Here is a 27999-nt window from a genome sequence, read left to right on the forward strand (position 1 = left end):
CGTCGGTCAAGGTCTCGGAGATTTGCGCAACAGTGGAGGACGAGTGCCAGAACGAGTCCCAGTAAGTTGGAGTCGGCGATAAATTAGGACCGATACATCCTGCTCGTTTGGCATTGATTTGGCGCTGATATCCGATGGCATTCGTTTCTGATCGCTAGCACCGACTTCTGTCTCACGCATGTTTTCCACTAATATCTGTTTGATAGCAATATTTCACATTTATTACCCAGGTACAATCATGTAACACGATAAATATCGATATCGAGGAAGGAATTGATGAATAGAAATATCCGATCTTTCATTAATTTATAATTCTTGCCCGACAGGAAGAGAGTAATTCTTGCATAAGTATCCTGTTCAGAGCATTTCTCGATTTTTTGAAAGCATTATGCAAGAAGAACGGTGTCGTAAACCGGTGTTTACATTAGTCGGAAACGCAATAAATAATCGCACAGTTATGATTCGCGAGATTTTTTATTTTTCAAGATACAAATGGAGTTTGTAAAATCTGTCTTTCGCGTATATTTTCGCATATAGTTTTGCAGATATTTACGCAAGCATTTGTTATTGTCAGTGCGATGCGCTTTTGTTTCATATATTATCAAGTATTGCAACACACGCACCGGTCACTGACCAGCTGACAAGCACACGTCTATTTTGGCTCCTCTTCCGAGAGATAGTCTTGGCACGGCTCTCTAGATGATAATTCCAAAATAAGATTAAGTTCCAGTAATGCGATCTACGCGTTATATAATAGCATTCAGTTTCAGACCAGAAACTTTTAACAAATCGTGATTACGGTTGCAAGATGCAAAATCGCTCGATATACGAGTGCTTTTCCACGTGGATTTGAAATTCTCTATTTATATCTTACATGTTGCTTCAGTAACGAGTGTGTCTTCCATACGTAAGACTTTAATCGATTACAGAAATCGATTTTAAGCCTCATCAGTTTCGTGGATTTTTCCATAGATAAAGCCTCCGAATTATCTCTACACCCTCAGAAAGGATTTCTGATAACAAGACGAAAAATACTCTTGACTAATTTAATCGTATTACAAGTATAAAAAATATGAAAATAAAACAATTTTTAATTTAAATCAGTAATTTCTATTCTTCTCTCTCGAATTAAATAAGATTGTCTTACTGTCTTCAGACAAGAGTAACATGTACAAATTTATGCTATATATTCTTGTATGTAGAATAATTCGATATTAGCGCCACTTTATAGTAGGCTTTGTCGATGTCGACGCATCATTTTCTCACAGTCGCTCGTCGACTCGGCGCTTCTGCGTCCTTTATTCCGATAAAACGGCCAATATTTATGTGTTGCAATCGAAAATCGGGAAAGTGTTTCTGTTATTTACAATGAATAAGTGCAATACTCTACAAGAAATATTAAAAGATATGGAAATGTAAGTAAGTATATACAATATACTTGAGAAATAAGATTCGAGATAAGACATTTGCATATCTTTTAATATTTCTTGTGGAGTATTGCACTTATTCATTGTAAATAACAGAAACACTTTCCCGATTTTCGATTGCAACACATAAATATTGGCCGTTTTGTGCAGATTCTACAAATTCTCTTAGAAGAATAGAATAAGATGTCTTTTAGATCTGACAATATTCTTAAATCAAGAATATTTTGAACTTGCTACAAATTTGTATCTAAATCCTTCTGAGAAAATTAATGAGATAGCATCAAGATTATTCGAATCTAGATTTTCGAATTTTCTATTCAAGATTAAAATATGCTTCTTTTCAATAATAAATATGATTGTCGCTATAGCGATCTTATTTTATGATAGATTAAAGAGTAATAGCATTAAGTTCAGAAATCTTTTCTGTGGGTGTAGCGGGACTAGCGGTAAACAGTCAGATGTGGTTTCCAGAGTTTACTTTATTAGGCCTTAAGAGTGTTTTTGTATTGTCTTATCGAAAGTACCTCGGCGGGTTATGCGTCATTCCAGCGGAAAATTTTATATGCTTGCCGTCTGTGCGTGAACTAGACCGGTTGGCATCGCTTATCGCGTACCGGTTACAGTCTAACAAATAAGCATGTGATAAATTCTGACCACTGCCGACCGCCGTAGCGTTTGTTCTATTAAAATAGTACAGTGCACCAGTCGCCGTTCGTTGCACGATTCTCTTTTGAGCTTGCTGAAAATGTTGATCAACCGCCGCGACACCACGACAGCGAATTCCATCGTGCCGGTAATCTAATCAGTTTATTTGTTTTCAGAATTGTCATATTCAAAGTGTAATCGCGCTGGCGCATTTCGGGCGTCGAATGTTCACGCTGGGTCTCGTGTGAAAACGCATGCGATCGATAAAAACTCGAGAGAGCGGCTCGTGTTTGTCGCTCGAATTTTATCTGATAAGCGTGTCGGCGAATCTCTGATGATCACGAAAACGAACGTAGAAAAATATGTGCAGCTCACGTAGCGATCGAGATATTTGCTCGCTATCGCATCACTCGTCGAGTGGCGCGAGGACTCCGCGCGTCAGCCCTTCAAGGCGAAATTCACGGTCGCGAAAAGAGATTTCGCGTATTCTACGCAGCACCCCGAAGAAGAGCCGCCAGCGGCTGATAAGCGGGCATAGTGCAAATTCACTAATCGTGCGGCGGCATTACTTTAATTGATGAAACCGATGAGGCTGATTTATGACGGCAATTCCGCAAAGCCTCGTGATTATTAAACCGCGACGATCTCGGCGGTATCTCGTGTTTCGCCGGGATCCGCAAGGATTTCGCAACGAGAAACAAGACGGTCGTGATCACGCGAGTGCGTCGCCGAAAAAGGAAGTTTCATTTATTTACTCGCATGAACATTCACGTGATGCGGCGGTTGTACCGCTCCACCTACAACAGATTGTATCTCGGATATATTCTTATATATTCTACATATTCTTCATCTTCATCTCGTGCGAAGAACACTTTCATAATAAAATTATTAATTATTAATAAATTATTAAAAAAAACGTTTCCCGCGTTCTCCATCAGGTGAAGCAATCTTTATCACGATTAGTTGTTAGGATGTCCTCGTTTCAAGAACAAGAAGGAATTTTTGCGCAAAGAACTCGCGGAGGACCCTTCGTCCTTTCAGAATCCAGCGCACGTTCGCGCGCACAGGTACGTTACGCACTCGTTCACGGCTGGACACGTTTAAGGTCAACCCACGTCTGCAAAATCATACGCACGACCTCGTTTCCGTTTCTGGTGCGTGGCGCACGCACCGTCTGCCTTCTTTAGAGGCGAATCGCGAAGCCCGCAAATTTCATACGCGCGAACGCTTTAACGGCACAAAGATGTTTCTTATCTCGCTAATTATCGCACCTCTTTGGCATTGGTTTCTCTCCTTATCGCTTTGCTTTTGCGGTTTGTGCACAATTCGTTCGCGGCCTTGATACCGCGAATGCACTCTTACTTTCGAAATGAAGCAATGCGCGCGGAAACCCACGCGCCAGTGTCGAGGACGCGCGTCAATAGCGAGGTCGGATTGCCTGTTATTTTGAACGGTCTCGTAGCATCCTCGGTCGAACACGAGACGTTTACGTTTCGACTGTCAATCAATATATATATATATATATACAGGGTGTTTCCTAAATAAGTAGACAAACTTAAGGAGGATATTCCTTGGCTTATTTTAAGAAGAAAAGGTCATATAAACGTATGTCCTAAACTGCTTTGTTTTCCAAAAAAAGTACAGCACTGCAGTATCATGGCTGCAGGTGGACATTTTCAGCAGTTACCGTGATGTTATTATTTTTCTTTTTAGTTACTATTTTCTTTTTGGTTACTATTGTTTTTCATTTGTTTCATTTGCAATAACACAAACTGTTGTATAATAAACGAAAAGTGAACGAAAACAGTGATGTACTTTTTTTGGAAAACAAAGCAGTTTAGGACATACGTTTATATGACCTTTTCTTCTTAAAATAAGCCAAGGAATATCCTCCTTAAGTTTGTCTACTTACTTAGGAAACACCCTGTATATATAGCGTTTATATAGCGAACGAGTCAGCAGGTCCAACAGCCTCTAGTCGCGAGCAACGGACTTGCCAAAGCAACGGACGAGGTCGGGAAGCTTTATATTTATTCTCCGGTTTCCTGGTGATTCATCGAGGGATCTTGAAGGATCGTTATCTTTTAATTTGGTGCAACTATTTCGCTACTGCGAGAACGACAAGGTACGTTGACTTTGCGCCGTTACGTCAGCCGGTGTCGGCGTTGCGGTCGCACGCGTTAAACGCCCCTTTGTACTTGCTCCGGGCACGAAATGAATGACAATATCCACGCGGGATCCGGACTCTTTAATCTTTGATCAGGAGAAAGTGTATTGCAATCACACGCGGCGCGACGCTCGTATTGCGCTTTCATGCAACCGTTAATTCGCTCGATTATTATCGTTCTTCAGACCGCTGCCAGACTTTTTCAGCTCGTCCGGTTGCCGCAAGCTATTAAATCCGCGGGTCCTTTTCTCAACACTCTTTTCCCCTTCCTCTCCAATCAAGAGTTCTCGAGTCCTTAAGGCTGAATCATTCTCCGTGCAACTTTGTAACAGCCGATGTCTGAATCGTTTTTTACCAAATCGTTCACCACTTTTCAGCGAGTTTTCTTTTCTATATGTTTAATATATTATTATAATTTGTTTCTTCAGCCTGGCGAATTTTGAATTGCTGCATTCAGCCGATTATTCGATCGTCCTTCTGCAGTATTGTCTTCTTTTCTCTTTTATTATTTCATTCTTTTCTCCTTTTATTATTCCAACTTCTTCTCCTTTATAAGCCGCGCGGGGACACGATGACGTCAGAGTGCTGTCACCCATGAACCCACGCAAATAGCCGAGGTATGAAATTGGGAATGTTTAAGGGAAGCTTGTACCAGCTCCTTTCCTGGGATTGAGGTTGATTTTCGGGGCGCGCGCCGCGGTGACGAAACCGATACGGTCTCTGCCCCGGTGCCAAGAATAAAGGGACACACGGAACGGCGTCCCAACAGCAGCAGAGCAACAAGCAGCAAGCGTAGTAGCCAGAAGGAAGTAGACAGCCTTCGAATGGGTGTTGCGCCGAGTACTCTTCGGGCTCGCCGACACCGTTTCAGTCGCGCTTAAGCAGCCGAACGTTGCACGTGCCCGCAGGAACGACGACGATCGACCATATCCACATCCATGGGTTACCGGTATCCACGTCCCATTCTCCGGATATAGCTGAACGATTGTGCAAACCGGTCGAGTCGAAGGAAGGTACGTCACCGATCCCGAATTTCCGACACCTCGCTGTGTTTTCTAGCGACGTTTCACGCGATCGGAACCGGTCCGTCATCGCTGTTGTTGTTGATTGTTGTCGACTTGTCGCGTTGACTTCGCGTATTTTAGGATATGTTTGGAACTATTTATAATAAACATTTACGCGGTTTGCAGTTCGTTGAAGTTGCGCGAATCGAGAGAGGCCTCTCGTCGGGAAAGCGATCTGGGAGACTGCCGATTGCGAAAAGTGATCGCGCGTGAGGATAACGTGATTTCAAGGTTTCTTTGCAACAGGTCGATCGAGACGGGGTTCGAGACGCTTCATTCTCCGTTGAAAGTTCTACCGATGCAAGATTCCGAATTGTTTAACTCATTCGTGCATTTATTCAGTATTTTTAACTGTACTATTTGCATTGGAAAATATTACACGATCCCAGAACACGCGCAATTCATCAAAATGCAACAATTCAAGCGAGCTCTTTTAACCAACAACTCGCGTTCATGGCCAACAAGCGAATGCAAATTTACGATAATTGCGATAGCATCGACAGGCAACGTCGAACGTAACACTTGAATTGTTACAGTTTGACGAACGCGCCTTTCGTGCTTTGGAAAATTTTTCAATATAGATGTACCTCCAAATAATGCGGTTCAAAATGTCGAATAAATGCGAAATAAAATGCGAATAGGTCAAACAATTTTTTCAGTAATTTGCAATTCGCGCTCGCAAATATGAGAGATTTTAATCGTTGCGATAATAATTCGATGGAGATGACCGATTCGCGCACGATTTTATCAATGATTAGGTTCGTTTATGCGCGTTATCTTAAATTTTATTCGTGCAATTATCTGTTACCTTAAGCATTTAAATAAAATTATATTGCATAAACAAGAGTTTAATGTCGATATAGTCCGTTCTATCAATCTAACATTGGTAGTCGTATACAGAAAACTTCGCATTTTGATCAGTATCAAATAATTAATAATTATAATCAGTATCATTGTTTTATCTAAATTAATTATTAATTTATCTATATTAATTATTAATAAAGATTCTGCGCTCGCTTAATCACCACTTTCTCATATTATGCGATACGTCTAATCAGTTTTTACAATTTTTTATTTATTGTACCTTGAATCACGTTAATGTGTTAACGTATTTACGACTAACGTATCTGAGAGCTTGAGTTTGACAGTTGAGAGCACCTGGACGCAGACATGTGGTAATTTATCTCAGCTCGAAGGACTCAGCTGTTAATCGGAAATATGCATAGTTTCGGAGCGCTCGTGCGGCGGCGAGTCAGGAAAACCTTGTTTTTTCTGACAATATTTGTCGCGCCATTCGCACGCAGATAAATTGCCTTCGGCCAACCCCACGAGTGCGTTTCGCGCCATTTATCTCTGACGATTCTTTCCGCCAAGATTGCACATTGTTTTCAACTTCGTCGGCAGTCACGCTTTTCTGGCAAGTGCTCACACAACACGACGACGACGACGATGACGAGGATGATTCTAGGCCTAGCATCGAAATACGACCGCTCGCAGACTCGGTTCAATCAATATAAAAGCTACATCGAATCTTACAAGCAATTACATTTCTCGGTTCTTCTGAAGTTTGAATGTGCTTCAACAAGCGCGCCTGCAAGTCTCGCGATACCATGTGCACTTCACGTGATACAATTATGCATCGCGCTGCTCATTATGCTTCGGTGCACCTTCGCGGACGTGGAAAAAGTGATTTTCCCGATAGCGTGCTTCAAGGATAGCGAGTACGGCGATTTCCAGCGACGGCCGCAATCGCCTCGCATTCGAATTCACAGGAAATCATGAAAATCCACGACGATCGAGCGATCTAATGCGAAATTCAATGCGCGATTCGCCGCGTACAGTCCTCGTCGCGATGCATCGTTACGCGAACTAGCTTCCCAAGCACCTGACTTTATCTAATCTTCATTTTTATACAATAGTTATCTTTATAAAGCACGATAAGAGACACGAATCTCGCCTTTTTATATGCATATGCAATAAAGCCGCACGGTTGATTAGCAAAGACGAAGTTAGCGGAACACCGGACGCTGACTTATCACGCGATGACGTTGCCTTATCGCACGATGACGGTCTGTCTGTCGTGATCATCGTGTGGTATTGTTGATTCTTTCACCAATTGTTTTACCCACACAACAGCCTGCATCCGGAACCGGAGCATTATCTCTGAAACATTAGACGCCGGAATACAAAAGCAACATTTGTCATCTCTGACGAAGAGGCACCTTTGACGCAACTTCGTGAAGACAATGCATCTCCCTGTGAGCTTCATCTCAAATTATCTCCATCATTTCTTTCTAGTCGCGCTATCGAGTTACGCTGATAACATTTTCGCTGAACGTCCAATCTGTCTCGTCGCGTTTTTAAAAGTTCTCCAAGCGCCCGTATCTCCCGACGGTTTCTCGTTGCGGTGTTTTCATCCGCCGCTCTAAATCATTATCTAATCGCGCGCGTTGGTTCACGGCCCGAATAGGAGCGCGATTGCTAATTGCGGCACGCGAGTGTCGCAGCTTCGTCAGCGCGGCGTCCTAGGCGACCTCCGACCAACTGCGCCAGACCCTTGTCATCAGAAGGTACGGAATCCTCTCCTCGACCTCCCCGCCTACCCCCGAGGAAGGAACCCTCGAGGAAAGAATTCCTTCCTCGACCTCCTCGCCTCGTCTCACAAGGGAAGGTTTTTAGGTGTTACACTCGGATTTCAAAAATTTTTTGCATGCAGGTAGGGAGGTCCCCAAATAGAAGAAAACAATAAAAGTAGCGGCCCAAATGCATATTTGCGCGCTACGTGCGCAATTTTCGATGTTAGGTTAATTACTCAAAAATGCTATTTCCAATCGAATTCTTTACATTTTTTATTTCACCTAATGCACATTTATATTGCTTTGAATAATTTTGTGTGTGTGTGTTTAGAAAATACGAGCGTCTAATGTAATCTCGTGCCGCGCGAGCACAGTGCGTATAAAAGGTCCATTGCTCAAAAATGGTATTTGCATCGTAACTTTTTTAATTTTTTACTGCAACTGCCAATGCACACAATTTGGAATAATTGTACATTGCGCAAATCGTAGTTTGCTCTTTCTGCGTGATTTATTGTATGCGACTTTAAATAGATTTGATCAGAATCCATAACGAGGACATAAAAGATCTGGTCAAGGGAGGTTTTTAATTCTTTCAGTTTTAATTTTGGTTTTGATTTCTTTTTAAAGCGTTGTGCATTAGGTGAAATAAAAAATGTAAAGAATTCGATTGGAAATAGCATTTTTGAGTAATTAACCTAACATCGAAAATTGCGCACATAGCGCGCAAATATGCATTTGGGCCGCTACTTTAATAATTTTCCTTCTATTTGGGGACCTCCCTACCTGCATGCAAAAAATTTTTGAAATCCGAGTGTAACACCTAAAAACCTTTCCTTGTCAGGGAGAGAATTCTCTCTCTTCTGGCAAAAACGGGAGCGTCCAGCGCTATCGGTGCTCCGACGCAATCGCGGCTCGTGGCTGATAAAGATGCACGTGACCAAAGGGGCGCCGATGAAGGCTTCTATTTCGGGGGTACCGTCGCCGGCGGTATTATTACACTGCCAAAAAACGGATTCGCGGCGAGTCCGAGCGGTGGTCTGTGCTTCCTCCTCGAGCGAGAAGCCTGACGGCGTGACTCCGTTTCGTGCGAGGTCTTGGCGCATCTCTGTCATCGTCCACCTGGATCGTGGGTCCTGGAGCACTCGCAAGCATGATCGTGAGTTTCATTCTGTGACTGTCTCTGTCGATGCGAATTTCACAGCGTTCCGCATCACAAAATTATTCCGAGTACCTTGAATCATTGTTGAATATTTAATTTATGGCTTATACGCTAAAAGTAGGATGATCCGAATTTTTAAACATGCATAACTACAGAGATATGAGTGAAAAGGTAATTTGACCTTAAAATAATACCTAAGGATTTACTTGACACCATGACATAACAACATACAACATATTTTGTACTTTATGTCAAAGTACTGCAAAGTACTGCTTTGGAGCCTCATAACTCGAAAAGTACTCAATGAAAAAATATTTTATTATAGTGTTTTGGAAAGCTCTCGAGATAAGCTACAAGAATATGTAATGAGAAATAGTAGGTTCTATTTAAGAAATTGAATATGACCTTCATGTGACCATCAAGTAACTCTTCAAGGTCAAACCAATGATACCATCTTATGTCCCCCTCGAAGCCATACAACTTTTGTCTGAAACATTTTTCTCTAAAATGTTCTATTTCCGAAATAAAAGGGCTGTACGGATGGTCTGAATCACCCTGTATAAAAGCGCAACAATGGCTGTTAATTGCAGCAGGTAATGATAAAGATTTATTATTGTGATTTCGTAGATTATACCGTAGATACATCGAGTTATCTTAGAGAATTCTTGATTTGATGACGTTACTTTGTTGCCTCGCTTTGATCGATCTGTAATACGCGTGAGCATGTTGAAAAATTTCCGACAAATTTCGGGAATTACGACGTTGAGTCGACACTAATTAACTAAGTGCGTGTTTGTCGCATGATTATGCGATTGGCTCGTAAAAAACAATTTTTTGTGATTATCATGCCGCGTGTCTTATCGCATTATTGAGATCATCGTTCCCTCTTGACACACTGGCGCGTCGTTTTCTCTCGATATTTCTCGCTTGTCAAAAATTATCTATGTAATTCGCTTGGCCCGCACACCTTAGCGTAATCGATAGTATCTCGATCGATCGTACATAAAATACACATGCAAAATCTGTTAAAACTCTCCTCATCGCGGGCTTATCTAATCGGACACGATATAAAAAAATGATAATATAAACATCGCACATTATCACGGTTTACGATTTAATCGCTTTTCAGTCGCTCAACGGGTGAGCGCAGTGCCGTGCCCGTCGTTACTCGCTGTACTCGCATTGATCTCTACATCGAATTAAACGGAAGTAACGACGGATAACCGTCTTTAACATATAACGATGGATAAACGGCTTTAACATATAGTGCACAGTTGAATTACGCAGCCGCGATTCCGAGAGGAGGACAGACAAAGTATTTATTAACTTCAGAGAAATCGCGTTTTGTTTTTCCTCGTCACGTTCCTCGCGCGCGCTTCGAAATCGCGGAGCCCGCACGCTGCAACTTTGCTAGTGCAATCGAAAGTCAGTAGATCTACACTGGTGAATCAGCCATGAGTGTGCAAGAAATTTGTGATATCAACAGTGGAACGGTACTTGTAAACTATTGGATTGACTGGAAAATCTGTGCCGATTTTCCAATAAATGTTGTTCATTTCGACCAAATATGCACTAATTTCAGTATAATCTGTCAAGTATTTGTATGCTCAAGAAAGTAACACTTTAGCATATATTTATTGAGCAAAATGATTGGATGATTAAAGAGCTCTTTTAACAGCAGTGAAAATGCAAGAAGATAACGTGTTTTTCCGATGCATAATGCTTTTTTACTACTGTAAAGGTAAAGCTACGAGACAAATTATTATAAACAAAAGATATGCACCGTGTACGAACAGGTATGTTAACGAATATACTAGAAATGATTTGCGAAATTTCGTGCAGGAGATTAAATCTAGAAGACGCTCCTCGTTCTGGTCAGCCAGTCCTTATGAATGTCGATTTTAATTAATGTGAATCATGACTTTAATCAATGTGGACTAGTAAATTACCATCCGGAAAATCGCAGGGAAACTCAACATTGACCAATCAACTTTCCGATCGCACACAAAAGCTGAGATTGAAGTTAGATGTTTGATTGCTGCATTAGTTGACTGAAAAAATTTAATAGATCGCATTTTCATCTATGATTCGCTGCTGAAGTGAAATGAAAATAACATATTTTTGAAAAGACTGGTAATGGACGATGAGAAGCAGATCGTTTACAATAATGTAGTGGTCGTGCAGCAAGCGAGGTGAACCACTATTAACTATACCACAGGCCGATCTGCATGTGAAGGAGGTCACGCTCTGCATCTGGTGAGATTAGAAGGGACTCATCCATCATTATGCGCTCCTACCAAATAATCAGTTCGGACAAACAATATTCTCAGTTGGACCAATTAAGGGCAGCAATCGACGAGAAGCATCCAGAATTGGTCAATAAAAAGGGTGTTATGTTGTCCAACACGATGACGTCACACGTTTCTTTGCAGACCTAGCGAAAATTATTGCAACTTACAAGTAACACTACCCAAGTGTCACACGCCGATTTTGATAAGCTTTGAATATGTTGTTGTCTAGGTCAAAATATGAGATACATATTTTTTTATATCGGCCCGTTTTGCCATTAAGGGGGTGAAACACCCTCTTGAAAAAAATCGGGTTTTATATTTCTTAGCGAATACCGTCGAAACAATAAAACATATAAGAAAAAGTTTCAAGTAAAAGTTTTATGGATTCTAATGTACTTTATAACAGTGCAATCAGATTTTTCGAAAATGTCATATTTTTCAAAATTCCTTTCCCTCTCCACAATTTTTGAAAATTTTAAAATTTATCTTTCAGCAAAACTTCAAGCATATTTAACGACAATTCAACCATATATGATAAGGTCATATTCTGAAAACGTATTTTTCAAAAATAAGCTAAAAGTACCTCTATATCGCTACATACGCGCCCCGTCCGTATTCTCGTATTTAATACGCTAGTTACTCCTGGCAACAGTTTTTTCGCACAGAGATAACAATGAAGTCGGCGGGTTACTTTTAATTAACAAAATAAGTCAGGTTCTCGCCCTCTGCCGGACCCAGAAATGGTCAACGTAGAGCTGACAAGAAAATTTTACTTTTTTTATTTTTATCAATATTTCTAAATTTGTTTGTTTTTTTTCTCTATAATTGCATATATACTAACATTTCTTATAAATCTGATTGCACTGTTATAAAGTACATTAGAATCCATAAAACTTTTACTTGAAACTTTTTCTTATATGTTTTATTGTTTCGACGGTATTCGCTAAGAAATATAAAACCCGATTTTTTTCAAGAGGGTGTTTCACCCCCTTAATGGCAAAACGGGCCGATATAAAAAAATATGTATCTCATATTTTGACCTAGACAACAACATATTCAAAGCTTATCAAAATCGGCGTGTGACACTTGGGTAGTGTTACTTGTTAGTTGGGATGTCTTGGGATAATCCACCGTATTTTGTCCTTGCATCATCTGATTTCTACTTATTCCGGTCGCTATGGAACATCCTTAAGTTTAGTTTCTTTTTTTTGGAGGACCTCAAAAATCATCTGGACCAGTTCTTCGCCGATAAAAATCAAGTATTTAATCAGAGTGATATAATGCAGCTAGCTGAGAGATGGCGGCAAGTCATCGAAAGAAAAGTGATGCATATTTGGTTCAAAATTAATTTTTAATATAAAGCTTTGAATTTTGCTAAAAAGATCCGCACAGACTTTTCGCTCAATTCAATATTAAATGTAACACATAGTACATGTAAAAGAGAGAGAGAGAGAGAATTATTTTTTGCAACAACATATACATATACACTGAAATAGACGTTGCTTGCAAAGATTTTCCGGCGAGGTTTTGTCTGATCGTGATGTTTGCAGTCGCGTGTATCAAATCGCGCTCGCAGCCTTGCAGACGCGGGCTGCCCTGGTCTTGGTTCGCATTCTCGTTTTGCACCCTGCGCCCGGATCGCGGATCCGTTTGTGCGTCGCGCAAATTCTTCTGGTTCGTCTGGTTTCTCACTCGGACCCCGAAATCCCGTTCTCCGGCTTCCGCTCGTGTAATCTCCAATTTTTGGAGCAGTGGAAAGCGCGGCGACCGGATGCTCAGCCGTGTTATCTCGCCGAGGCGCTGGAATCCGGTTAAGGGTCCACGGTTCACGATCTACCGACCCGTAGAGCAACAATAGATTGCGTTATCAGACGCAGACGGACGCGTTTTTCCACATTCCGCGTCATTTTACGCGCTGCTTTTATTACAGATCTACGTCACGTGGTCGTGCGATCGGCTGGACGTTCCGAGCAGTGTTTCTTACGTAAGCAGCTAGTACATGGCAAGCGGTATCGACGGCATTCGCGAGTTTCCACCGTTACGGGATATCACGGTCGACGCAATAAAGCTGAGTGAGCTAATCGCGCGGCTGATTCTCGTTTTCGCGCTCGATTCACTCGCTCGAGGAAGCGCCTCCACTTTTCCACTCGTCTTCCGCCGAGTGTCTCACGTTTTAATGTCTCCCGTCGCGCCACTTTACGTGTAATTATCCGGTCCGTGGCGCGGATGCTGTATTTAAAGATGCCGCATCCGCGTGCGACGCACGCCGCAAATAGCCCATTACAGCGCGTTTCACACGCGCCGGTGTCAAAGCGGCGCCGAAACGCGCCGCGCGATTTACATCGGGCTGATTTACTTGAGCCGATCTACTTAGACTCGGATCCCGCCTTTAATCCGCTGGTTACCTCGATTAGGACTCGTTTGCGCGTCATTAAAAGTAAGTGGCGCAGGAAACCAACGGCGATTACCGGCGCCTTCCGCGTCATGTCAATTAACGCGTAAGGTCGTCCCTTCTTATTACGACATAAGGGAAACGGAATAATTGTATCATGTGCTCCTCCATCCGCCAGGTCCCTTTGTCCGATCCTCTCCACGACGCGACGCCGTGGTCGGCACGCAGGACATTTACCATGCAACGAAGATTAGATAGCAGGAAATGCCCGCGCCACGTGCTTATCACGCCGAAAATTTTCCTACGCTCGGCTAGGAAAATTCTACACGCCTTCTTATCGTACCGGTGAAAAAAAAGCCGATGGAAATTCATGGTAAACACGCAGATCAGCCTGGGAACTCGCGGCGTGCGGACGATGAAGAAGATGTCGGCTCATAATCGCGTAATTTGCGTTGACGTACGTTGTAATTATCAAGTATGTATTATAAATGCGTATGATCTTTGGTCTGCGGGATTGATTGAATTATTGGGTTGGCCAAAAAGTAATTGCGTTTTTTTTAATATAAATAAAAGGCGAATTTTTCATGGGAAACAAAAACTTTATTAAACAATATATTGTCCATTTTGTTTGATTATCTTTTGCCATTTTTCAGGCAACTTCATGATTCCGCGCTCAAAAAAGTTCTTATCTTTTTCAGCAAAAAACTATTCCAAGAACGATTTCATATCCTCATCAGCAGTAAAGGTTTTACCATTCAAGGCGTTTTGCAAAGAACGAAACAAATGGTAATCTGATGGTGCCAGGTCTGGCGAATATGGTGGATGTGGTAACATCATGGTAACACATCCCATCCAAGCTGCAACAATTTTTCCCGAGTGACCAAACTTGTACGTGGTCTAGCGTTATCATGGTGAAACGCAACACCTTTGCGATTCACCAATTCTCGACGTTTCTGTTTGATGGCATCATTTAATTTATCCAGTTGACGACAGTATACGTCTGAATTAATGGTTTGATTCCTCGCAAGCAGCTCAAAATACACAATACCTTTAAAGTCCCACCAGACTGACAGCATAATCTTTCTTTGGTGAATATCTGCTTTTCAAGTGCTTTCAGCAGGTTCATCACGCTTGCTCCACCATCTTTTTCGTTTGACGTTGTTGTAGACGATCCATTTTTCGTCGCCTGTTATCATGCGTTTCAAAAATCGATCATTTTCCTCACGTTTCAAAAGAGAATCGCAGGTGTCAATACGCTTAGTGAGATGAATTTCTTTGAGCTCATGTGGTACCCAAATATCGAGCTTACTAATGTATCCAAGTCGTTTTGAATGGTTTTCAACACTCGATTTCGATATGTTAAGATTCTCAGCAATCTCTCGTGTCGTTAAACGCCGATTGGAATCGATTAGTGCCTTTATTTTGTCATCATCAATTTCGATTGGCCTTCCTGAGCGTGGTGCATCTTTCACATTAAAATCTGCAGATCGAAATTTAGTAAACGAATTTTGACACTGCCGCAGTTTTAAAGCATCTTCGCCATATACATGACATAACTTTTTATGAGCTTGCACAGCGTTTTTCCCTTTTCGGAAGTAATAAAACAAAATATGACGAAAATGTTCTTTTTGATTTTCCATTTTGAAATCGACGGCAAACAAACAATTGTTAACGAAATCGCGTACTTTCTTTTTCTAAAACAAGCTTGAACTGTGAGTTGTTAACCTACATAATGAATTTGCGGTTTAGAATGAAGTTAGTTACATTTCAAGACATGTATGTCCATCTATTGGAAAAAAACGCAATTACTTTTTGGCCAACCCAATATTTGTGTTCGCTCTTTGATCGATCGATCGTGCTGACGATCACCCGAGGGGAAAAGCAAGATCGTCGCGAGATACATATGGGATCGCGATCACGTTAGCGTGTTGGAATCGTTGCGTTAGACGCGCTTTCAGCATTTTTCAATATCATTGAATTCAGCAAATTTTCAGTAAATTCTTTAACGTGCGCGTTGACCTTCGTCACGGGATTAAATGCCGTGCACGCCACGTATTAATTAAGAAGCCGATAAGGAGGCTTACGCGTGCAAGACAACGTACAAAGTGCGTTCAATTGGCAGACGACAATATGTTGTTAATAATGGAATAATACCGGCCAAGTCGAGAGACAGACAGACAGAAAGAAAGAAGTGTCCCGTCGCCGATCTGTTATATTACCGTCCACTGCGAACGTTCGACCAACGGAGAGCAACGGCGATGAGAAAATACGAAAGACGGATCGTAAAAATACATCTCTACGATATATCTCGTATCGATGACAGTTGACATTTCGCATACTTGGCACCGATCTGACCTAAAGCGTAATACATGCATATGTATTTCATTCATCCTATATTCTTCCTAACGTCTTGCTCGAACGTTGATTGAACTCAACAATTTTCATCGGTGACTTCGTTACGAAAAACGCGCGTTTCAGACACGACAGAGGCGCGCTCTTATGCTATACATACCTTTGATCTTACACGTATCATCGTACAATCGGTATCAATGCCGATATCGATGTGTTCGCATTCGCGGGAATATTCCACGACTCAGGATTCGCTGTTTTTTTCCTGTTTTAACGCTAATCAGTTAAATCGATCATGCGAGGAAAAAGCTATTCTTGATATCTTCATGAATACCAAATTAGTATAGTAAACGTTACAAAAATAATTTTATCCTGAGATATGAACGCATATGTCCTTTCGCAATACGTGTCTCGAAAGGAAAACAACCAACATCCATCAGTCTATTATTGGTCTATTGTGTCTATTGAAGTTTCCGAAGTACAATAATTAAGCATGTTGGCATCAAATTTTGGACACACTTTGGTCCCTTCTACTTCGATCCAAGAAATTCAGATGTATAATTGTATATGTATATACATATAGTGCTATGTATATTTCGGCTGCGGTAAATTGGTAGCGCATTCTTATTGCCTTCTTTTAATTGCAGAAAATGGAGCTGAACAGTAATCCGTCCATGATACCGTCGAAGAACAATTCCATCCACGACGATGAGACAACTTTCAAGCAGGCGCTCGGGTAAGTAGACTTGACATAAATTATCCTTTCTTCAATAGATTTTCCAATGCGCCGACGTTAATTTATCGCGAGCAATCATCTTTGAAAACGATCTTTTGAAAGTCTCTTTTACAGTGACAGCATATAATTTCTTCCAATTAGTCCTCATTTCAGCCGTTGGCTGATTAAAATTTCTAATCTAAATGATACAGTTACGTTAATCAATGAGTTTCGCAAGAAGCGACATTTATTATGCAATCTGGGAATTAATTAACGTGAGATGTTACGGCGGACAGTAATTGAGCGTGGATCAACGTAATCGCGGCTGTGTATCGTACGTAATTCTTAATTCTGATTAATTGCATAACGTGACATGTGGTTTAATTACCTCGCCGGGGGACTGCCTAATAACTTAATAACTTATTGAATTGCCTGATTAAGGATGGCTATCAAACAACTGCGCGGCGTTACACAGTTTGATAAGCGGGCTAATTGTAAGTAACGCGTTTTGACGTGTCGGCACGTGTACCGGTTCTTATCAGTTCGTTGATAACTCTTCTTTCCGCACAATTGCCTTTGGTTTACAAATATCAGCCAAAAAGAATGCCTGCAAACTTGAGAGACGCAACGCAGTCTAGCTTATCCTAAATGAAATGGAAAACAGAAACGTACTGCAAAATGATGGATAAGTGTTGGAAAGCTGCGCCTTGTGTTCGCGAATGTGCTATTTCAAGTGTCGATCATTTCAGAACCTTGCCAAGAACAGCGAATTGTCCTATTGGCATGATCGTCACGCCGATAGGACCATGTTCGTCGAGGAAGTGGCTACCTTAACACGTTGAGTGCCACGCCAATTTCACGTGACAATTTCTGTTTAGACCACGTGGATCATCGATGATCCACGCTCATTATCGCATTCATCATATATGTTTAAAAGATATGAAATGAAAAATGGCAAATTAAAAATATATCACTACGCCACATGAACCAACGGTCCACGATACGATAATTGTACTATACATGATTATGTATATTAATGTTATTAATGGATATCATTGAACATTTCATGATGATATTTCTTCTTATACACAGTAAAAAATAAAATGTTAATTTTAACATTTTTGCATGTCCCAGAGAGTCCACTCTAAATTTTAAGTTAAAGTAACTCATTCGTCATATGTTACTTCTTGACAAACTAGAAATGTTAAGTAATTAACACAATATTTTACATTTATTTTTGTTATTGTAACTTTAAGTGTGATGTAAAAATAACATACAAAGTAATTGAAAACTACATGGAAGAGAGTTACAATAACTCATCAGAAAAGTTGATAGAACATTTTCGTTCATACAATATGAACATTTACTTTTTGTTATATTACACATGATAGTAATTATTTCAACTTAAATTATTTTTGATAGAAACATTTAATTTTAGTAAATTTGATTATTTTATATGTCAAAGTTCATGATTATTTGAAGATTTACTTTAACTTCTTTTAGAATGTTAAACTGACTTTGTGACATGTTGATTGTTTAAAATTATTGTGTTAAAAGCATTTCAAATAATATTCCATTTCTAAGAGACATACACAAAATGTTAAGTTATGAAGTTAACATTAATGTAACATATAAAATTGTTATAAAAATAATAACATATCAGTTGTATGTTAATTTTACATTGAAGTAGTAATCAAAACATGGCAACACAAGAAAATGTTAACATATGGACGCACAATTTTTAACGGTGTACGAAGTTACCAATACGGAAGCGAAAGTCCAAAGTGACTTACCGATTAGCCCACGAGGCACTCAATGTGTCAAGTCTCCCCATTCGCGGCAATCGCACGTCGTCGTCGACGTTAATTGTGGAAATTCAATTATCTCGCTTGAAAATCGCGGCACACGCGCATACGTATCCGGCAATTACCGTTACTTTACGTGGAAAGCCGCGAGAGATATCAGGGTCATCATTAAGCGTGCCCAGCCGAGACGTAATTGCGCTTCCGTCGTCTTAAACAAGAGTTTCCCAGGACGCGGAAGACGTGTGCAATTATCGCTGCGTCATTAAAAATGTCACTGAATAACATTGAACGTTTCGATGCTTTTTCTGTCATTTATTATATCAACTGTGTGTGTTTCGGCAGGAATGGCGGGAGCTACGGAGCCTTTCAGTCGAAGGACCCTATCCTGGCGATCGAGAAGGGCGGTGATGCCGACAGGAACGGTACCAACGAGCACGGCATCACCGTGCACCATCCTACCTCGTAAGTTTACCAGCGCCTTGTAAAACAGCGGGATATTATTTTTCACGTGATATTTCATGAACCACGTTAAATATCAGCAACTGTCGCATGGACAGAGATCATAATATCTAATCATTAAAGCATCTCACCGCGTGCGAACGATGAGAACGATACGCAGCCGATCGAAGCGAGAGAGTAATTTGTTCGGAGAAGCGAACGAATCTGACAATAAAAGATACACGCCGGCCAAATGACAGACAATTGCAACATGCGTTGTGATCTCGCGACATGGAAGCGACCACTTTGTTGTGTCATCGCGATATCCCAATCAAATCAGTGATCACGTTGAAAAATTACCGTATCTCCGCGCGAGCCATAACTACCTGTTTCCGGGAAAAGAATCACTTATTGTTGAAGAAGAAGTTCGCTGAAGACGTACCGCATTCTTTTGATGGCAATCGCGCAAAAATAATCTCGCACGTAAGTGCATCGGTATGGCCAAGTCGTCGCATGAAATTTGTCTTAATTTATATTGCGGATAAATGAGAAACAGAGAACGAGAGAGAAGGAAACACGAGGACAGGAAGAGGAGGGTATCCAAAGTATTAGGGGTGTGATTTAGTTTTGAGGGTTTTTTTTGCTCAAAAACGCATGTATTTAAATATGATAATGAATTAATACCTTAATCAAAATATTTTCCTTCCTTTTCTATAACTTTTTCCCATCTTTCTGGCAAGAGATGGATTCCACCACGATAAAATCACTCTTCTTTTCAGTTGATCCATTCGTCGACGAATTTTCGCACTTCTTCAAAATTATGAAAGTGTGTATCCTCTAAAGCGTGTTGCATCTACCGGAACAAATAATAATCGCATGGAGCAGTGTCCGGAGAATACGCGGGGTGCGGTAAGACTTCCCATTCAGGCTCTAATGGTGTTTCTTTCACTGATAACGCAACGTGAGGTCGAGCGTTGTCACGAAGAAGAATCACTTTCCGTTGTTTACTCGCAATTGGTGGTCGTTTTTGGTCCAATGCTTCCTTCAACTTGTACAATTGGTGTCGATAACGATCAGCCGTGACAGTCTCGTGCGGATTTAACAGCTCATAGTACACTATCCCACCAAATACGGAGCATTACTTTTGAACCGTGAATATTGCGTCTCGGGGTGGATGTTGATGGTTCGCCTGAATCCACCCATGATTTTCTGCGTTTCGGATTATCAAAACAGATCCACTTTTCATCCCCAGTAACAATCCGAGACAAAGGACTCTTCTTTTTTTGCCTGGCGATCAACGAAATGCAAATGTTCAACCGGTTCGCAATGGCACTTTCCGATAATTCATGTCGAACCCATTTTCCTTCTTTCTGAATTTTTCCCATTTCATGTAAATGTTTGGTAACTGTTGTACGATCAACATTTAATGCTCTGGCAAGTTCTGAAGTGGATTGTGTTGGATTTTCGTGCAATAATGCTTGCAAATCTGCATTTTCAAGCTTTCTTGGTTGTCCCGAGCGTTCTTTGTCCTTCACATCAGTATCACGACTTTTAAAGCGTGTAAACCAGTATTCACGCGTCTTAATTGATGGGACAGAATCACCATAAGTTTCCACAAGAATTCTATAACCGTCAGCCGCAGTTTTCTTTTGATTAAAAAACAAAAGCAACGCATGTCGAAAATGCTGTTTCGGAAGTTGCATTTTTACGATGATATAAACACGACTGTTATTGCTATAATGCTACTAAATGTGATGGATAATGTCAACACTGTAAGAAAGAACAGTTATCGGAAACAGCTATTGGAACAAACTGACACTACAGCCATCTGTTGCAAAACCCTCAAAACTAAATCACACTCCTAATAAATACTTTGGCATAAGTACGCATCGATTCGCGTAATCGCCATATTTAACTCATTTGTCACCCTGCCGCTATTGGAATCGCGTGAACGTGGTCTTTCCGACCGACGTAATCCTTTAAATCCAGATCGGGGCAATCTGCAATTTATCCGAGGAAGACTCAGGGATTTGTTTACTGAGAAAATTTGCAGGGACCACGACGAAAGGGTGCTGCATCTCGCAACGCTTGACCCCGATTTAAATGAGCGATCGGCGTTGCGCAAATCTGCGGTGACTCGCGATGTTGCAGCCTTGGTATTCCGCGAGATATTTTTAATGACACGTTAATGAAAATTGCCGTCGAATTGTTAGAACTGTATCGTAATCTGCGGTTCGGTAAGCTGCGAACGATCGTTCTCCCGACGCGCCGACGACGTCCGATTCAAATGGCAATCGCGTGGCGGTCCAAATCACTCGACACAGTTGGATAATGTACAACAGGCGAATTAACAAACGACCAGGCGAACAGACAGGTTTAACAAACCTGTGCGAGGAATTAAACGAAGCCAGTGATTGGCGCGGCTCCAAAGTTCCGGTCCGTTTCCCGGTTTGTTGGGAGCGCGGTTTACGCGATCTCTGCTTGGCACACTCGGCACTCGCATGCCGAACGTTCATATTCACGTTTTTGATTCATAACTGTAATCTTGGTAGGCGGCTAGACTTCCGATTCACGCCCTGACGATTCGCTTTAACTTGTATTGTATCAAAAATACATACGGATACACACACGCATACGCACACATGTGTGCACCGACGCGTTATTTGCCGGCAAATTTGTCGGAAACTTTGTCTCACGCCTCGAGTGGAGAATAGGTCGATCGCACTAATGGACACTTGGACAACTGCAGGTACCTGGAAACCATGATGCATCTGTTCAAGGGTAACGTCGGTTCGGGCATCTTCGCGTTGGGTGACGCTTTTAAGAACGCCGGGTTGCTGCTGGCACCACCGCTCACGATCTTTCTTGGTGTCATCTGCGTACACGCTCAACATATCCTGGTATGTGTGATTAATTAACGAGGGCCTGTTATATAAATAAAATTGAAAACAATATCTTCTTTTCTATCAGAAAAATTGGGAATGATAATTCTTTGTTGGAAGAATGTGTTATATTAATTATATTAATTACACAATGAAACAAAGGTAATAATGTTGTTGTAAAAAAATCCAACTTCAATAACGTTATCAATAAGATACTTCCGGTAATCAATGTAATTTTTATTTCAATATTAATTTAATTTGAACTAAATTTCCAAATCATTTTTGCTGCAGATTAAATGCAACGAGGAGGTGACGCGTCGCGTTGGCGATAGCACCAACACGAGTGGATTCGCTGGAACAGTGGAGATGTGTTTCGCTACTGGACCCCTTAGACTTCGTAAATACTCGATTTTCATGAGGTGCGTAATGAGCGAAAGAACGGAATTACACAGAGTGCACGGAATAACGAGGAACACACACAACCGCCACTTACACGCACACTCCTCGATTCACCTCGTCACTCGCTGAAGTGCCTCTTTTTTTCAGTTTACCTTCTTTTGAACACATCTTTGAATTATTCTTTATAATTCTGCACATGTTGGCGCGCCGCGCATTTATGTTGCTCTCTCGTGGTTTTGTTGCAGAAAGTTGGTTAATGTGTTTTTGTGTATCACGCAACTCGGATTCTGCTGCGTATATTTCGTTTTCATTTCCACGAACATGAAGCAGGTGAGACATCTCCCAGTGGCTGTACTTTATCTCTTCTGATCATAACGCTTTGGCATTTTTGGCACTTACTTGTCGTACGTCCAACTATTAATCGTAGAAAGTCGTAAAGATTGTCAAAGAATTGCTTATGCAGATAAAATCCGCGATAATTTACTTATTATACTATACTAAGTTAATTCTGTAGAAAATAATACATCTCTGATGAAAATGTATCTTACTATATATTTTAATTTGAGTTTTTACACTCAGTAATAAACAAGAAAGAAAACTCAGATGTTCTTGAAATGCAAGAATTTTATTGATATTCAATTATATTAATGATTTAATGATTTATCATAAAAGTCATAATTCAATTACAATGACAATTTGATCTTCGACAGGTATTGGATGTGCATGGGATCGTGATGGAAGTTCATCAGCACATGGCCGTGGTGTTGATCCCTATAATGCTCAGTACCTGGATCAGGAATCTCAAGTACTTGGTGCCGGTGTCTTCAATAGCAAACTTCCTGATGATGGCGGGTTACATCGCCACCATGTATATTATGAGCTTCGACTTGCCGTCCATAAGCGAGAGACGATACGTCGCCGACTGGAACAACTTACCGCTATTCTTCGGCACTGTGATATATTCCTTCGAGGGTATTACTCTGGTGAGTAACAGAAGCTCGTCGTCTCGACAGAGAAGAACACGATGATGACGTCACCGTTACTGACGGATTTCTGATACCCATGATTTATGGTGAACATTGAAATAAAGCCATACGCGTGCGAAAATTTTACTTTATCTCGGACAAAATTCAGACAAAATGTTATTTTATTTTAAAACATTATTAGGACATCAGGAATGCTAGAGTGTGCGTTTCTAATCGACGTTAATGTGCAGGTACTGCCACTCAAGAACGAGATGAAGAACCCGAACAACTTCAACAAGCCGCTAGGCGTTCTCAACGTTGGTATGGTGATAGTCGGCATGATGTTCGTCGCGATAGGCTTCCTGTCCTACTTGAAGTACGGTGATGCAGTCGCCGGTTCCGTCACGCTTAATCTTGATTCATCAGAAGTGTAAGTATCAAATCGACGTAAACGGAATTCGCGAATTATATAATAAGTTATGTTAAAACGTTGACTGCCGTGGACAATGAGGAAGAAAGGAAGGAGGCCTATTTGTCTTTTCTGTGACTCTTGTGAATGTCAGATTTATATAACAACGCTTAAACAAACTTGAAAAATGCGGGTAACATAAATTTTATAACAGCGATTGAAAGCTATAAATTTTATTTTTAGTAATATATTAGATCATTAACCAGGTAATTGAATCGCGTCTAGATGGCGATGAATTAAATAAACACATACTTACGACAGCATAAAATAGCTTGTCGTATATTAATTTTATAGTAACTAGTACAACACAGGCGCGCGCTATTTTATTTTTCAATGTTAATAATGTTTTCGAATAATAATATTCATCTATTATTTATTATGTGCACAATTATCACACTCTACCAAATTGTTAAACTCCACGCGAAGACATTTAACACGGCTTTTTTAAGAGTGGATTTGGCATATTGCGAAGAGTTTTCGACGATTGAAAATCCTGAAATGAAAAAGTTCTAGCCCGTAGAAATTTTTTCTTTTCCGAGCAGTTCTGAGTTGTTGAAATCATTATTTTTTATATTGCCTAGAGTTCTCTGCTATTGAAAATACCGTAAATTCAGAAATGAAAAAGTTCTATCCGTTAGAAATTTTTTTCTTTTCCGAGAAGTTCTGAGTTGTTGAAATCATTATTTTTTATATTGCCTAGAGTTCTCTGCTATTGAAAATACCGTAAACTCGGAAATGAAAAAGTTCTAGCCCGTAGAAATTTTTTCTTTATCCGGGTAGTTCTGAGTTGTTGATATCATTATTATTTATATTGCCTAGAGTTGTCTGCTATTGAAAATACCGCAAATTCAGAAATGAAAAAGTTCTAGCCATTAAAATTTTTTCTTTTTCCGAGAAGTTCTGGGATATTTATATTAATTGTTACCAGTACAACACAGGCGCGCGCCACGCGCGCGCTATTTTATTTTTCAATATTAATAATGTTTTCAAATAATAATATTCATCTATTATTTATTATATGCACAATGATCACACTCTACCAAATTGTTATCCTCCACGCGAAGACAGTCGCGCGACGGTAATCTAAACTGAACATAACGCACAATGCCAATCGAGATAACCAATCAGCGTCATGGAAAAGAGGCAACAATGATTTCGATTTGATTTAACACGGCTTTTTTAAGAGTGAATACAGGCAATTTTTAAAAACTAAAAAAACAATTCTTCGAAACATCGCTGCAGTGAGTTGTATAACCATCTAAACCCGGATTTCCTAGTTAATGACCTAATATATTCTAGTCTCATTTGTGAAAGTTTCACATGGCTTAGAGGGGAAAAACATGTAATATACATATTCTTGGCAGTCAACGTTAAATATAATTATTATCTTGTCGATGAACTTTTCTAATTTAATAAATGATTATATCAAAAATTAAGTGTATAAGTAGATGTATCATTTAATTATTCGAGAACGATTGGCACATTAGTGTTTAGATTGTCGGACAAGCTCAAGTGTATTTTGTAACATATTGTTCTCTTTATATTCCAAGGGTGGACGGGAAAATCATCTACAGTCAATCAAGGTTTTTACACGTTTTTCAAAATCTGCTGTGTCGAATAAGTGGTTTCGCGAGAACTTGTGAAGTAGCATGTGCTTTATGCATGCTTTCACCCGCTCGCGTGCATGTTTTATTTAATTAATCGTAGAATGAAACGCCTGTAGCCTCTTTTTTGGTATGAGAAAGTTATACAATTATTACTTCTGCTTTACTAACGAACCAAATGTTTTACGTAGCTTGCCGCAATGCATCAAGATCGCTATCTCCTTGAGCATACTGCTCACGTACGCGTTGCAGTTTTACGTCCCAATCGCGATAATGTGGCCTGCCATCGTTCAGCAGTTCGGCCCCTTCAAGTGGCCGGTGTTTACAGAAATCATCTTCCGGTCAGTCATGTGCCTTGTTACGTGTAAGTATTATAAGAGAATTTTATATATTATATAATCCATAACTTATCTAAAGAATTTTGAGATTTTCATTAAAAAAAAGATTTTTTATTGAATTTTTATTTTTCAAATTAAGAATTCCTATATTTTAAAGCATTGAATAAATATAATCATTCTAATCCGATTGCACGTATTTGCACAATAAAATACAATTGATAAATTAACGATTTTACAGATAACTTTAATTTCGAACTTGTAGATTGTACATGATTTATATTATACATATAACTTGTAGATGATTTATATTAAATTTGCTTTCAGTTGTTATGGCAGAGGCGATTCCGCAATTGGGTCTCTTCATATCCCTGGTCGGTGCAGTTAGCAGCACCGCGCTCGCTCTTGTGTTTCCACCGATCATCGAGATGGTCGTCTGCTGGAACAACACTGGTCTTGGCTTCTTCACGATCGCAAAGGATGTGACGATAGTGCTAATCGGGGTGTTGGGTTTCGCCACCGGGACCTACGAGAGCATCACGTCGATCATCAAGGCGTTCAGCAAGTGAAGACTACCACGATGACCATCCTCGACCTCTCTCTTGCGAAGATCGCGCGTGCGACTTCCACGGACCATGACACATCAACGGTGTATTTCCGCGCGAATCGGAAAAATTCGCGCTTGCGGAATTTGCATGCTCGTAGACATCGGTCGCGCGTCCGTCGCCGATCGACATTAGTCTCCTCCTGTAATTACGATAATAATTTATGTGTGATACCAATAGGACCGTAGCTGATACGATAGATTTAACGCAGGTTGTGGATGCCAGTGATCGTTACTCGTATTGAATCGGTATTGCTAGCGGCCATTTGAGCAACACACGTCTTTTAAGTCCCGCGTTGTTCGCAGGTCCTAGCACATTCATTTAATCACGACGAGGAGCGCGGTTCGCGTGACGTAAACAGCATAGTAATAAAAAAAAGAGACAAAGTGCATTAACTCCTTTTTGTACACGGCAGCTGTCACAGCAGCGACGCAGAGAAATAAAAGCGTATTTTTGATAAATGTTGATTGGTTGGCAAATTAGTTAGTTATATAATATTCAGTAATCAACACAATGATAATCAGTTAAAAAACGATATCTGTACACTAAAATTTCTATAAAAGCAGAAGAACCTCAACTCAAAAAAATTGTAGCTTAACAAATTCGATACGATCTGTACGTTGCTGCAACGGAAGTTGCGGGCCACAAGTACCAAAAATTTGTAAATTTCTTTCCTTGCGATAATCGTAAACTGAAATAATCCATAACGAAAACATATAACGAAGCTATTCGATACGACTTCGTTCGTAGTTGTAATCGATTATTGTAACCACGGCGTAATTGTTATATTTATTACGCGTGTCTCGGAAGTAGTTTTATCGATTGATCGGACTCCGTTGCTTACCTCCATTTTCATTGACTGTGTCAAAGCCAAGTTGAAAAAACAGAGAAGTGGCTTTATAAAATCCACGTATCGACGAAGCTATCTCCAAGCGTGCGACCAATACTTACTTTAAGAGGCAAAATATGCGGAACGCAACGGACCGAACGATTTTGAATTGTATTATACATTGTATCGTAGGCTAACGAGTTCATTAACTTAACTATCAAGAGAAAATAATTTTTATATATTTCCGTACAGCGGCTAACGACGCGGAGCACATAATAAGTAGCAAAATACGGCATCTTGAAATCAAAACAGATCATTAACCGTGTATTGACAATTTCGAGACCTTGACACATCCAACTGTGCGATGCGGATCATTCCCTTCACGCTGGGAGACTCGCGAAGAGATTTCCTCGCGAATCCCACAAATCTCACCGATTAATTCGTCCGTGAATGAACTTTTCGCATCAGATCGTCCCGTTCTCCAATCTGACGAGTTTCGAAAAACATCTGGATCAATCAGAAAATCGAGCAATGCACACCTCCAAGTAGTATTAACCGGAGCCGAAGCAAAGGAAATACTCGTAATAACGTTAAGACGTTGTGATGATCAGTGCGACGTTGAGCGGCACGACGTTGTCGCGCCGGTATTACCGAGTACAAAGCCCACTCAGGGAAGCTTGTAATATTAAAACGCGCGTATATTTCCCTTCCTTAATATATTTGACTGCGGCGTGTGTAAGGTGTCTCTCCGTTTCAACGGCGAGACTGCTGGATGAGAAAGAGAATAAACATGTGGCACGACGAATTGTCTATTCATGTACCATGTGTTTCCATATTTCGAATGATCTTGCAGACTTGCAGACTTTTCTTTATCTCTCTCTTT

The 27999-nt window shown here is 40.5% G+C and overlaps 1 protein-coding gene across 9 annotated transcripts; it reads left to right on the forward strand.

The window, feature by feature from the left end:
• Positions 1 to 1785: 1785 nt before the first annotated feature.
• LOC105278216 (proton-coupled amino acid transporter 1) lies at positions 1786 to 27921 on the forward strand. 9 transcript variants are annotated; one of them, XM_020031304.2, is made up of 12 exons: positions 4016 to 4197; positions 4880 to 5252; positions 16718 to 16806; positions 18933 to 19052; positions 21778 to 21928; positions 22202 to 22329; positions 22555 to 22639; positions 23020 to 23292; positions 23526 to 23704; positions 25294 to 25326; positions 25539 to 25711; positions 26010 to 27921. In XM_020031304.2, the coding sequence occupies exons 3-12, from the start codon at positions 16721 to 16723 to the stop codon at positions 26249 to 26251; spliced, it is 1470 nt and encodes a 489-aa protein (XP_019886863.2). In that variant the 5' UTR covers positions 4016 to 4197; positions 4880 to 5252; positions 16718 to 16720; the 3' UTR covers positions 26252 to 27921. The 9 variants fall into 9 exon arrangements, with proteins under 9 accessions (XP_019886862.2, XP_019886863.2, XP_026829127.1 ...); XM_026973326.1 differs by having other exon boundaries at positions 4020 to 4197; positions 4885 to 5252; XM_020031303.2 differs by lacking the exons at positions 4016 to 4197; positions 4880 to 5252 and adding an exon at positions 1786 to 2220.
• Positions 27922 to 27999: the final 78 nt, after the last annotated feature.

The sequence above is a fragment of the Ooceraea biroi genome, chromosome 10 (assembly GCF_003672135.1).
Source record: "Ooceraea biroi isolate clonal line C1 chromosome 10, Obir_v5.4, whole genome shotgun sequence".
Classification (NCBI taxonomy): domain Eukaryota; kingdom Metazoa; phylum Arthropoda; class Insecta; order Hymenoptera; family Formicidae; genus Ooceraea; species Ooceraea biroi.

What these genes read in the sequence shown, in the direction of transcription:
- LOC105278216 (XM_020031300.2), top strand. Translation starts at nt 14,092, where the DNA reads ATGGTAAACACGCAGATCAGCCTGGGAACTCGCGGCGTGCGGACGATG. An exon ending in TTTCCACGAACATGAAGCAG is followed by an intron (nt 22,640 to 23,019) that starts GTGAGACATCTC and finishes GATCTTCGACAG; the next exon opens with GTATTGGATGTGCATGGGAT. An exon ending in AATCTTGATTCATCAGAAGT is followed by an intron (nt 23,705 to 25,293) that starts GTAAGTATCAAA and finishes TTATATTCCAAG; the next exon opens with GGTGGACGGGAAAATCATCT.